Below are 13,902 nucleotides of genomic sequence, written 5' to 3'. Positions count from 1 at the left end.
TTTAAGCTTTCCTTTTAACATCCATAAGACTTGAAACACCTTGGGCGAAATTCTCCGGAAACGGCACGATGTCTGCCGACTGGCGCCCAAAACGGCGCCAATCAGACGGGCATCGCGCCGGCCCAAAGGTGCGGAATGCTCCGCATCTTTGGGGGCCGAGCCCCAATATTGAGGGGCTAGGCCGACGCCGGAGGAATTTCCGCCCCGCAAGCTGGCGGAAACGGCCTTTGTTGCCCCGCCAGCTGGCGCGGAAATGACCATAAGACCATAAGACATGGGAGTGGAAGTGAGGCTATTCGGCCCATCGAGTCCACTCCACCATTCAATCATGGCTGATTTCAACTCCATTTACCCGCTCTCTCTCCATAGCCCTTAATTCCTCGAGAAATCAAGAATTTATCAACTTCTGTCTTAAAGACACTCAACGTCCCGGCCTCCACCGCCCTCTGTGGCAATGAATTCCACAGACCCACCACTCTCTGGCTGAAGAAATTTCTCCTCATCTCTGTTCTAAAGTGACTCCCTTTTATTCTAAGGCTGTGCCCCCGGGTCCTAGTCTCCCCTGCTAATGGAAACAACTTCCCTACATCCACCCTATCTAAGCCATTCATTATCTTGTAAGTTTCTATTAGATCTCCCCTCAACCTCCTAAACTCCAATGAATATAATCCCAGGATCCTCAGACGTTCATCGTATGTTAGGCCTACCATTCCTGGGATCATCCGTGTGAATCTCCGCTGGACCCGCTCCAGTGCCAGTATGTCCTTCCTGAGGTGTGGGGCCCAAAATTGCTCACAGTATTCTAAATGGGGCCTAACTAATGCTTTATAAAGCTTCAGAAGTACATCCCTGCTTTTATATTCCAAGCCTCTTGAGATAAATGACAACATTGCATTTGCTTTCTTAATTACGGACTCAACCTGCAAGTTTACCTTCAGAGAATCCTGGACTAGGACTCCCAAGTCCCTTTGCACTTCAGCATTATGAATTTTGTCACCGTTTAGAAAATAGTCCATGCCTCTATTCTTTTTTCCAAAGTGCAAGACCTCGCACTTGCCCACGTTGAATTTCATCAGCCATTTCTTGGACCACTCTCCTAAACTGTCTAAATCTTTCTGCAGCCTCCCCACCTCCTCCATACTACCTGCCCCTCCACCTATCTTTGTATCATCGGCAAACTTAGCCAGAATGCCCCCAGTCCCGTCATCTAGATCGTTAATATATAAAGAGAACAGCTGTGGCCCCAACACTGAACCCTGCGGGACACCACTCGTCACCGGTTGCCATTCCGAAAAAGAACCTTTTATCCCAACTCTCTGCCTTCTGCCTGACAGCCAATCGTCAATCCATGTTAGTCCATGACATCTCCGGGCTGTGCATGTGCGGGAGCGTCAGCGGCCGCTGACAGTTTCCCACGCATGCGCAGTGGAGGGAGTCTCTTCCACCTCCGCCATGGTGGAGACCGTGGCGGAGGCGGTAGGGAAAGAGTGCCCCCGCGGCACAGGCCCGCCCGCAGATCGGTGGGCCCCGATCGCAGGCCAGGCCACCGTGGGGGCACCCCCCCCCCCCCCCCCCCCAGGACCCCGGAGCCCGCCCACGCCGCCTTGTCCCGCCGGTAAGGTAGGTGATTTAATTTACGCCGGCGGGACAGGCAATTTATCGGCGGGACTTCGGCCCATTCGGGCCGGAGAATCGAGCGGGGGGGCCCGCCAACCGGCGCGGCGCGATTCCCGCCCCCGCCGAATATCCGGTGCCGGAGACTTCGGCAACCGGCAGGGGCGGGATTCACGCCAGCCCCCGGCGATTCTCCGACCCGGCGGGGGGGTCGGAGAATGTCGCCCCTTTTACCAGAAGCACATCAGGTTAAAGTCACTACTGTTATTAGTTTTAAATCACCAGGATCAATTTACAGTCTTTAGATTGCAGAGAGAGACTCTAATAGAACTTCTGGCTGTGACTGCAGCTATCCAGCTCTGAAAACGAAAGTAAGCACCCCCTGCAGCAAACAGCCTAAAACAAAAGTAAAAAGCTGACAGACAGCCCAGCTCCACCCACACTCTGACATCACTAATAAACACCCATTTCTTAAAGGTACTCTCACATTACACCATCCAGGAACAAGCAGCCCTCTTGATTGCCACCCCTTCCACAGACATTCTCTCCTCCACCACCACGCCCAGTGGTAACAGTGTGTACCATTTACAAGATGCACTGCAGAAACCCTCCAAGCCTCCAAGATGGCAACTTCCAAATCTAAACAAGGACATGAGCAGCAGACACATGGGAGTGCCACCATCTGGAAATTGCCCTCCAAGTCACTCCCAAGAACAAAGAAATGTACAGCACAGGAACAGGCCCTTCGGCCCTCCAAGCCCGTGCCGACCATGCTGCCCGACTAAACTACAATCTTCTACACTTCCTGGGTCCGTATCCCTCTATTCCCATCCTATTCAAGTACCCATCCTGACTTGAAAATATATCGTCATTCCTTCACAGTTCGAATCCATAGAATCCCTACAGTGCAAAAGGAGGCCATTCGGCCCATTGTGTCTGCACCGACCCTCTTGAACAGCACCCCACCCAACTCACTGCCCCAACCTATCCCTGCGACCCCACCTAACCTGATATCTTTGGACTGTGGGAGCAAATCGGAGCACCCAGAGGAAGCACACACAGACACTGGGGGAATGTGAAATGTTTACCCAGGCCGTCACCCAAGGACAGACTCAAAGCTGGGTCCCTGACGCTGTGAGGCTGCAGTGTTAACCACTGTGTCACCATCCCACCTGTGCGGGGCAACAATCCTGGAACTCCTCCCTAATAGCATTGTTGGGCATACCTACACCAGTTCTGGTCACCCTATTGTAGGAAGGATATTGTTAAACTAGAAAGAGTGCAGAAGAGTTTTACGAGGATGCTACCAGATCTTGATGGTCTAAGTTATAAGGATAGGCTGGGACTTTTTTCCCTCGAGCAGAGGAGGCTTAGTGGTGACCTTATAGAGGTCTATAAAATAATGAGGAGCATAGTTAAGGTAGATAGTCAACATCTTTTCCCAAAGGTGGAGGAGTCTAGAACTAGAGGTTTAAGGTGAGAGGGAAGAGATACAAAAGAGACTAGAGGGGAAATTTCTTCACACACTGGGTGGTGAGCATCTGGAACGAGCTGCCAGAGGCAGTGGTAAAGGTGGGTACAATTTTTTCCTTTTAAAAAAAACAGTCCGACCGTTACATGGGCAGAATGGGTATAGAGGGATGTGGGGCAAATGTGGGCAAGTGGTACTAGCTTAAGATGGGGTGTTTCTGTGTGTCCAGCTCACTCCCAATTTCAGGATCCTCACCCTTGCCCATTGTGAGAGTGGATACGAGTGTGTGTGGGTGATGAGAATCCTGAGCCTGGGAGTTAATATGGACGATAAGGGAATAGTGTAGATGGGCTTTAGAGTGGTTTCACATGTCGGCGCAACATCGAGGGCCGAAGGGCCTGTACTGCGCTGTAATGTTCGATGGAAACTGGGTGGCATGGACAAGCTGGGCCGAAGGGCCTGTTTCCATGCTGTAAACATCTATGACTCTACACATGGACTGCAGTGGTTCTGGAATGCAGCTCACCACCTTCTGACGAGCAATTAGGGATAGACAATAGATGCTGGTTTAGCCAGCAAAGCCCAGATCCCATGAATGACTTAAAAAAGGTAGAAAAGTATTGAGAGTTAGCAGTAATCCTTGTGTTAGTTATGGGCTGAGCTATAATCTTTGGTAAAATGTACAAGCCTTCTTTCAGAATGTGTTCCTTTTGAATAGGAAGCAAAGAAAGCACAGGAGCAAATTTACCGAGAGAGGGAAGAGCTAATCCAGAAGATGTGCTTTGAAGAATCTGCAAAACGACAGTTTGCTGATGTTGGGTAAAGCAAACTTTGTTTTTCTTCCAGTTCTCAAGCAATGCAGACAGAAGGTGTCTAATTGGTGAGAACTTGTAAATATGCAGCTCCCTTAATCGCTCATTCGGTAAAAATATGATTTGGCTAGTATGACTACTTCCGACTGTTGCTTGACTAGTCTGTGATACAGTCTCCAAATTGTGAAAGGTCCCCAGATGTTTGAGGGTGACCATCAAGATTCAATCCCTGTTTAGTATTTACTTAGCTGGTTTTCGCAGAACCAGTCTTCATCTAAAATGTGTATTCCAATCTGCCCTGTTTCTTTTACTTCAATTAACCTTTGTCACCACGTGGGAGAGGAAATGAGAGAATGGTAGAATAGTGGTAATACTACTGGACTAGTAATCCAGAGGCCACAATGAATTAAATAAACCTAAAATAAAAAGCCTGTCTCCGTAATGGTGACTATGAAAATAACATCATAACCCATCAGGTTCGCTCATGTCTCCATGGAAGGAAAGCTACCATCCTTAGCCGGCTGACCGACGAGTCACTCCAGGTCCACAGCAATGTAACTGACCTCTGAAATGGCCTAGCAAGCCACCAGTTTTATCAAAACCGCTAAGAATAGTCAAATAAAAATGAAACCACATGTATACCCAGCATCTACCTGTGCATTGGATATGTCAAAGGCATGCCCAGTCAACCCTCAAAGACCTCTCAAACATCTGAGGACCTTTCACAATTTGGAGACTGTATCACAGACTAGTCAAGCAACAGTTGGAAGTAGTCATACTAGCCAAATCATACCATGCAGCCAATGCCCCAGACTCCTCCATCACCATTCCTGTTATCTCCTGTCCCACTAGCAGGACACACCCAACAGAGGTGGCAGCAACAGTGATATACAGTTGGGAGGGAATGGTCCTGGGAATCCTCAGTCACGAGTTCAGATGCATAGCTTCAAGTCAAACCTGGGTAATGAATCCTACTGATTACCACCTACCTCCATTGCCGCCTCAATGGATGAATCTGTGCTCTCCCATGACACCACTTGAATCATTTGGAGAAATGTTTTAATGTAGCATTCGAAAGACAATATCTGACATTGCTGCCATAAAGTAAAATTCCCTTCAAACTAATTTAAGTGACCTGTGTGAGAGACCTTTCTCTATTTACTATCTTAAATTCTTTCCTCCCCACCACCCCTTTAAATTTCTCTTATCGAGTGAATATATTAGACCATATGATCAGAAGATATAGGAGATTTAGGCTATTCGGCCCAGTGAGTCTGCTCCATCATTCGATCATGACTGATGTGTTTCTAGCACGGTGGCGCAGTGGTTAGCACTGCATGCCTCATGGCACCGAGGTCCCAGGTTCGATCTCGGCTCTGGGTCACTGTCCGTGTGGAGTTTGCACATTCTCCCCGTGTTGAATGGATTTCGTCCTCACAACCCAAAGATGTGCAGGGTAGGTGGATTGGCCACGCTAAATTGCCCCGTAATTGGAAAAAATTGATTGGGTACTCTAAATTTATTTTAAAAATTAAAAGAATGACTGATCCGTTTCTTCCCATTCTCCTGCCTACTCCCTGTAATCCCGATCCAAAGGCACTCGGTGATTTGGCCTCCACAGCCTTCTGCGACAATGAGTTCCACAGATTCACCATCCTCTGGCCGAAGAAATTCTTCCTCGTCTCTGTTTTAAAGGATTGTCCCTTCAGTCTGAGGCTGTGCTCTCGGGTTCGAGTTTCTGTGACGAGTGGAAACATCCTCTCCATGTTTACTCTATCTAGGCCTCTTAGTATTTTGTATGTTTCAATGAGATCCCCTCTTACCCTTTTAAACTTCATCGAGTACAGAGCCAGAGTCCTCGACTGCTCCTCATCAAATAAGTCCTTCATTCCTAGGATCCTCCCTGAGAACCCCCTCTGGATCCCCTCCAAGGCCAGCACATCCTTCCTTGGATATGGAGCTCAAAACTCCTCATAATATTTCAAATGGGGTCTGACCAGAGCCTTATACAGCCTCAATGGTAAATGAAATGAAAATCGTTTATTGTCACAAGTAGGCTTCAAATGAAGTTACTGTGAAAAGCCCCTAGTCGCCACATTCCGGCGCCTGTTCGGGGAGGCTGTTACGGGAATCGAACCGTGGTGCTGGCCTGCCTTGGTCTGCTTTCAAAGCCAGCGATTTAGCCCTGTGCTAAACAGCCCGGTACATCTCTGCTCTTGTACTCTAGCCCCCTCAAAATGAATGCTAACGTTGCATTTGCCCTCCTAACTGCCAACTGAACCTGCATGTTAACCTTGCTATAATCCTGAACTAGGGCTCCTAAGTCCCTTTGTGCTTCAGATTTCTAATGCCTTTCCCCATTTAGAAAATAGTCTATGTCTCTATTCGTCCTACCAAAGTGCATAGCCTCACACTTTACTGTGTTGTATTCCATCTGCCACTTTTTTGCCTGTCCAAGTCCTTCTGCCGCCTCCCCGCTTCCTCAACACTATCAGTCCCTCTACTTATCTTTGTATCATCTGCAAACGTAGTAACAGTGTCCGCAGTTCCTTCTTCCAGGTCGTTAATGTATATCGTGAATCGGTGTGGTCCCAACATTGATCCTTGCTGAGCACAGAACACAAGTACATCCACAAAACATCATCTAATACATAACCCCTCCATGTTCCAACCCAATCCACTTTCCAATTATAATAAAAATACAAAAAATAACCCACAGCACAGAACAACAACCCCCACTCACCCCCACCCCCACCCAGCTGACGTTTACCATTCCTTAAAGAAGGAAATAAACAGCTCCTCCTCTGGGCAGCACGGTGGCACAGTGTTTAGTGCTGCTGCCTCATGGCGCCGATGACCCGGGTTCGATCCTAGCCCAGGGTCACTGTCTGTGTGGAGTTTGCACATTCTCCCTGTGTCTGCGTGGGTCTTGCCCTCTCAACCCAAAAAGATGTGCAGGGTAGAAGGTAGGTGAATTGGCACACTAAATTGCCCCTCGGTTGGAAAAAAAGAATTGGGTAGTCTAAATTTATTTGATTTTTTAAAAAGAAAATAACTATTCGTCTGACCCCCTAATGGCAAATGTTATCGTTATCTTTTCCAAATTAAGGAATTCCGCCAAGTCACTCACCCACCTTGCCACCTTTGGCGGCTTCGGATCCCACCACCCTAACAAGATCCACCTCCGTAATATAAACTCCCCCATAACTACTGCCTTCAGCGCCTCCCACAGCACAGCGGCAGAGACCTCCACTTTTTTTGAACTCTACATAAGTGCATATGGCCACCCTTATCTTTTCATCTCCTTATCGGCCAACAACCCCACATCCAGCCTCCATTGTAGCTGCTGGGAACCCCTTTCTCCACACACAGGCCCATAAAATGTGGCGCATGATCTGAGACCACGATCAGCGAGTACTCCGTCCAAACCACCCCCGCCAACAATGTCTTGTCCATGACAAAGAAATTGATTCGGGAATACATGAGAAAAGAACAAAAATTCCCTCGGCCTACCAAACTGCCACAGGTCCATCCCCCCCCCCCCCCCCCACCCCTAGTATTAAGAACAATGTTAAAATCCACGCACCCCCATAATCAACCAGTGCGTGTCAACATCCGGAACCTTCGCCAGCACCCTCTTCATAAAATCTACATCACCTCAGTTTGGGGCAGAGATGTTCACCAACACCACGGACTCACCCTCCAGCCTCCCTCTCGTCGTCACATCCCTACTCCGTGGATCACCCACTATGCTGCTAGCTGAAAAGACCATCTTGCTAATCAGTACGTCAACCCCCCCCCAACGTTCATATTGGATTGGATTTGTTTATTGTCACGTGTACCGAGGTACAGTGAAAAGTATTTTTCTGCGAGCAGATCATTAAGTACATAAGAAGAAAAGGGAATAAAAGAAAATACATAATAGGGCACCACAACATATACAATGTAACTATATAAGCACTGGCATCGGATGAAGCATACAGGGTGTAGTGTTAGTGAAGTCAGTCCATAAGAGGGTCGTTTAGGAGTCTGGTAACAGTGGGGAAGAAGCTGTTTTTGAGTCTGTTCGTACGAGTTCTCAGACTTCTGTATCTCCTGCCCGATGGAAGAAGTTGGAAGAGTGAGTAAGCCGGGTGGGAGGGATCTTTGATTATACTGCCCGCTTTCCCCAGGCAGCGGGAGGTGTAGATGGAGTCAATGGATGGGAGGCAGGTTCATGCGATGGACTGGGCAGTGTTCACGACTCTCTGAAGTTTCTTGCGGTCCTGGGCCAAGCAGTTGCCATACCAGGCTGTGATGCAGCCTGATAGGATGCTTTCTATGGTGTTAGGGTCTAACCCTGAATGAAACACCTGCTCCATCCACCCTTTCCTCAATCTCGCCTGATCCGCAACCCTTTGATGCATCTCTTGCATAAACACCACATCTGCATTCAAATTCTTTAAATGGACGAAAACATGGGACCTCTTGATCGGTCATTTGGTCCCCCAATGTTTCAAGAGATCAGTCTGGTTAGAGAGCTCGACCCATTCCCCTCCCCCCACTCTAATCAGCCGTAGCCACTTCAATGCAGCCACCCATCTTCCGGATCCTCTCTCAATGGCCACCGCCATCCCCTCCTCATCCCAGCCAACCTCCAACAACAGTCCCTTCAAAATGGCAGCAACTCACCCCTCCCTCCCCCAAACACAAGAAGTGCCGCCTCGCCAGGCAAACATCCCCACCCAAGCCACAAACAAGACCAACAACAACACAGCTCGAAAACTCAATTCCCCCCCCCCCCCCCCTCACTTCCATTAACTAGCTTATCTGCTCGCAGGATGACCCCCGACCGAGGCAAAAGACTAATTTCCTCTGTGTCAAAGCACCCTTCCAACCCCCTCCCGCTCTCCCTCCCTCCTGCCGTTACCCACCAAACCCCACACATTTCCCGTTTTAAAAACTTACCTTGCAGGAGAAGCAGCCTTCAGTTTTTCAGCGGTAGAAGCGAGAGCAGTAACCAGGGAGCTGTCAGGAAGGTAAGTTTCCCTTTTTAAAAACTTGCCTTACAGGAGCGGTGAGAGGGAGGAGCTGAGTGGGAACGGTCGAATTGCGCTCTGGGAAGGTGAGTGAACTGATATATTTGGGCAGCGGCTGAACCCGAGACACTACACGTGTAGTGTCTCCCACCCGCCCTCCTCCTCTAACCAAAAAAAAAGACTGTGGTGTGTTGATAAGGTAAGGTTTTTCTATTTCTATTTTTATCATGTGATTGGTAACAATTTTTATTTTATTTTTCCTTTTTCATTTATCTATTATTTGATATTATAGTTGGACTAAGTTAAGCTTAAGATTAAAAATGGCAGGAGATCTCAGACCCGTGTTATGTTCCTCTTGCTCAGTGTGGGAGCTCAGGGACGTGGCTGATGTCCCTGACTACTTCACGTGCGGGAAGTGTGTCCAGCTGCATCTCTTGGACCACATGACGGCTCTGGAGCTGCGGATGGACTCACTTTGGAGCATCCGTGATGCTGAGGAGGTCGTGGATAGCACGTTTAGCGAATTGGTCACACCGCAGATTAGGATTGCTGAGGGAGAAAGGGAATGGGTGACCAATAGGCAGAGAAAAAACAGGAAGACAGTGCAGGTGTCCCCTGCGGTCATCTCCCTCCAAACCAGGTATACCGTTTTAGATACTGTTGGGGGAGATGGCACACCAGGGGAAGGCAGCAGTAGCCAGGTTCATGGCATCGTGGGTGGCTCTGCTGTACAGAAGGGCAGGAAAAAGAGTGGAAGGGCTATAGTCATAGGGGATTCAATTGTAAGGGGAGTAGATAGGTGGTTTTGTGATCGAAAACGAGACTCCCGAATGGTATGTTGCCTCCCAGGTGCATGGGTCAGGGATGTCTCAAATAGGCTGCAGAACATTCTGAAGGGGGAGGGTGAACAGCCAGTTGTTGTGGTGCACATAGGCACCAATGATATAGGTAAAAAACAGGATGAGGTCCTATAAGCAGAATTTAGGGAGTTAGGCGCCAAGTTTAAGAAGTCGGACCTCAGAGGTAGTAATCTCAGGATTGCTACCAGTGCCACGTGGTAGTCAGAGTAGAAATGAAAGAATAGACAGGATGAATGCGTGGCTTGAGAGATGGTGCAGGAGGGAGGGGTTCAGATTTTTGGGACATTGGGACCGGTTCTGGTTGATGTGGGACTATTACAAATTGGACGTTCTACACCTGGGCCGGACTGAAACCAATGACCTTGGGGGGTGCTTTTGCTAACGCTGTTGGGGAGGGTTTAAACTAATGTGGCAGGGGGATGGGAACCAAATGAGGAGATTAGTGGACAGTAAGGAGGTAGTAACTAAAGCCTGTAAGGAACTAGATCATGAAGTCAGCGTGACTAAGGGGAAGAGTAGGCAGGGAGCAGATGATGAACGCAAAGGGACTGGTGGTCTGAGGTGCATTTGTTTTAATGCAAGAAGTGTAGTAGGTAAGGCAGATGAACTTAGGGTTTGGATTAGTACCTGGGAGTATGATGTTATTGCTATTACTGAGACTTGGTCGAGGGAGGGGCATTATTGGCAACTAAATATCCCAGGATATCGATGCTTCAGGCGGGATAGAGAGGGAGGTAAAAGGGGTGGAGGAGTTGCATTACTGGTCAGAGAGGATATCGCAGCTGTGCTGAAGGAGAGCACTATGGAGGACTCTAGCAGGGAGGCGATATGGGCAGAGCTCAGAAATAGGAAGGGTGCGGTAACAATGTTGGGACTTTACTACAGACCTCCCAACAGCAAGCGTGAGATAGAGATACAAATATGTAAACAGATTATGAAAGATGTCGGAGCAACAGGGTGGTGGTGATAGGAGATTTTAATTTTCCCAACATGGACTGGGATACACTTAGTGTTAGAGGTCTAGATGGAGCAGAATTTGTAAGGAGCATCCAGGAGGGTTTTCTAGAGCAGTATGTAAATAGTCCAATTCGGGAAGGGGCCATACTGGAGCTGGTGTTGGGGAATGAGCCCGGCCAGGTGGTTGAAGTTTCAGTCGGGGATTACTTTGGGAATAGGGATCACAATTCCGTAAGTTTTAGAATACACACTGACAAAGACGAGAGTGGTCCTAAAGGAAGAGTGCTAAATTGGGGGAAGGCCAACTATACCAAAATTCGGCAGGAGCTGGGGAATGTGGATTGGGAGCAGCTGTTTGAAGGTAAATCCACATTTGATATGTGGAAGGCTTTTAAAGAGAGGTTGATTAGAGTGCAGGACAGACATGTCCCTATGAAAATGAGGGATAGAAATGGCAAGATTAGGGAACCATGGATGACGGGTGAAATTGTGAGACTAGCTAAGAGGAAAAAGGAAGCATACATAAGGTCTACGCGACTGAAGACAGACGAAGCTTTAGAAGAATATCGGGAATGTAGGACCAATCTGAAACGAGGAATCAAGAGGTCTAAAAGGGGTCATGAAATATCTTTAGCAAACAGGGTTAATGAAAATCCCAAAGCCTTTTATTTATATATATTTAAGGAGCAAGAGGGTAACTAGAGCAAGGGTTGGCCCACTCAAGGACAAAGGAGGAAAGTTATGCGTGGAGTCAGAGAAAATGGGTGAGATTCTTAACAAGTACTTTGCATCGGTATTCACCGAGGAGAGGGACATGACGGATGTTGGGGTTAGGGTGTTTGATTACTCTAGGTCAAGTTGGCATAAAGAGGGGGGATGGGTTGGGTATTCTAAAAGGCATTAAGGTGGACAAGACCACCGGTCCGGATGGGATCTATCCCACGTTACTGAGGGAAGTGAGAGAGGAAATAGCTGGGGCCTTAACAGATATCTTTGCAGCATCCTTGAACACGGGTGAGGTACCGGAGGACTGGAGAATTGCTAATGTTGTCCCCTTGTTTAAGAAGAGTAGCAGGGATAATCCAGGTAATTATAGACCGGTGAGCCTGACGTCCGTGGTAGGGAAGCTGCTAGAGAAGATACTGAGGGATAGGATCTATTCCCATTTGGAAGAAAATGGGCTTATCAGTGATAGGCAACATGGTTTTGTGCAGGGAAGGTCATGTCTTATCAACTTAATAGAATTATTTGAGGAAGTGACAAAGTTGATTGATGAGGGAAGGGCTATAGATGTCATATACATGGACTTCAGTAAGGCGTTTGATAAGGTTCTCCATGGTAGGCTGATTGCGAAAGTGAAGTCTCATGGGGTCCAGGGTGTACTAGCGAGATGGATAAAGAACTGGCTGGGCAACAGAAGACAGAGAGTAGTAGTGGAAGGGAGTTTGTCAAAATGGAGAACTGTGACCAGTGGTGTTCCACAGGGGTACGTGCTGGGACCACTGTTGTTTGTGATATACATAAATGATCTGGAGGAAGGTATAGGTGGTCTGATTAGCAAGTTTGCAGATGACACTAAGAGTGGTGGAGTAGCAGATAGTGAAGGGGACTGTCAGAGAATACAGCAGAATATAGATAGATTGGAGAGTTGGGCGGAGAAATGGCAGATGGAGTTCAATCCGGGCAAATGCGAGGTGATGCATTTTGGAAGATCCAATTCAAGAGCGAACTATACGGTAAATGAAAAAGCCCTGGGGAAAATTGATGTACAGAGAGATCTGGGTGTTGAGGTCCATTGTACCCTGAAGGTGGCTGCGCAGGTCGATAGAGTGGTCAAGAAGGCATACGGCATGCTTTCCTTCATCGGAAGGGGTATTGAGTACAAGAGTTGGCAGGTTATGTTACAGTTGTATAAGACTTTGGTTCGGCCACATTTGGAATACTGTGTACAGTTCTGGTCGCCACATTACCAAAGGATGTGGGTGCAGAGGAGGTTCACCAGGATGTTGCCTGGTATGGAGGGCGCTAACTATGAAGAGAGGTTGAGTAGATTAGGATTATTTTTATTAAAAAGACGGAGGTTGAGGGGAGACCTCATTGAGGTCTACAAAATCATGAGAGGTATAGACAGGGTGGATAGCAAGAAGCATTTCCCAGAGTGGGGGACTCAATTTCATTGGGTCACGAGTTCAAGGTGAGAGGGGAAAAGTTTCAGGGAGATATACGTGGAAAGTTCTTTATGCAGAGGGTGGTGGGTGCCTAGAACGCATTGCCGGCGGAGGTGGTAGAGGCGGGCACAATAGCGTCATTTCAGATGTATCTAGTCAGATACATGAATGGGCAGGGAGCAGAGGGATACAGAACCTTAGAAAATAGGCGACAGCTTTAGATAGAGGATCTGGATTGGCGCAGGCTTGGAGGGCCGAAGGGCCTGTTCCTGTGCTGTAATTTTTCTGTGTTCTTTGTTCTATTACAAACATCACTACCCTCATCATGGGGCGGCAAAAAAGATACAAAACTCTACATTTGCACAATTAACTCCACAGTGTGGGTAGTAAAAACATAACCCCACGCAAAAACATACATCTCCCCCTCCCCTCCCAGATTACAAACCTCCAGTCCGTGAACCCAACCAAGCTTCACAGCTCCAGGGTCCCAGGTTCGATTCATGGCTTAGGTCACTGTCTGTGCAGAGTCTGAATGTTCTCCCGTGTCTGCTTAGGTTTCCTCCCACAGTCCAAAGATGTGCAGGTGAGGTGGATTGTCCCTGCTAAATTGCCCTTCGTGTCCAAAAGAGGTTAGGTGGGGTTACTGGGTTACGGGGATAGGGTGGAGGCATGGGCTTCAGTAGGATGCTCTTTCCGAGAGCCAGTGCAGACTCAATGGGCCGAATGGCCTCCTACACTAAGTTCTATGAAAATCTAATGTTCTCAAATGTCCCCCAATCCATGGTTCCTTATGAAATTACTCGCCTCTTTCGGCATGTCGAAGTAATGCTCCTGTCCCCTATACGTGACCCACAGACTAGCAGAGTACAGCATCCCAAACTGCATCTTGTTCCTGAATAGGATGGCCTTGACCCTATTAAACCCAGTCCGCCGCTTGGCCAGCTTTGTTCCCACGTCTTGGTAGATATGGATCGTATGGTCATCCCAAATGTACTTCCATCT

General features: G+C 48.1%; 1 protein-coding gene across 3 annotated transcripts in view; it reads left to right on the top strand.

The window, feature by feature from the left end:
- LOC140395289 (uncharacterized) overlaps positions 1-13,902 on the top strand; it is a 117,218-nt gene that overhangs the window by 69,145 nt on the left and 34,171 nt on the right. For all 3 annotated transcript variants that reach the window (XM_072482867.1, XM_072482863.1, XM_072482864.1), the window contains exon 11: positions 3,804-3,904. In XM_072482867.1, coding sequence (XP_072338968.1) covers positions 3,804-3,904 — 101 coding nt within the window. The remainder of the gene's footprint in view (positions 1-3,803; positions 3,905-13,902) is intronic.

The sequence above is a fragment of the Scyliorhinus torazame genome, chromosome 18 (assembly GCF_047496885.1).
Source record: "Scyliorhinus torazame isolate Kashiwa2021f chromosome 18, sScyTor2.1, whole genome shotgun sequence".
NCBI classification, from domain to species: domain Eukaryota; kingdom Metazoa; phylum Chordata; class Chondrichthyes; order Carcharhiniformes; family Scyliorhinidae; genus Scyliorhinus; species Scyliorhinus torazame.
This window is presented reverse-complemented; position numbering and strand designations above follow the sequence as displayed.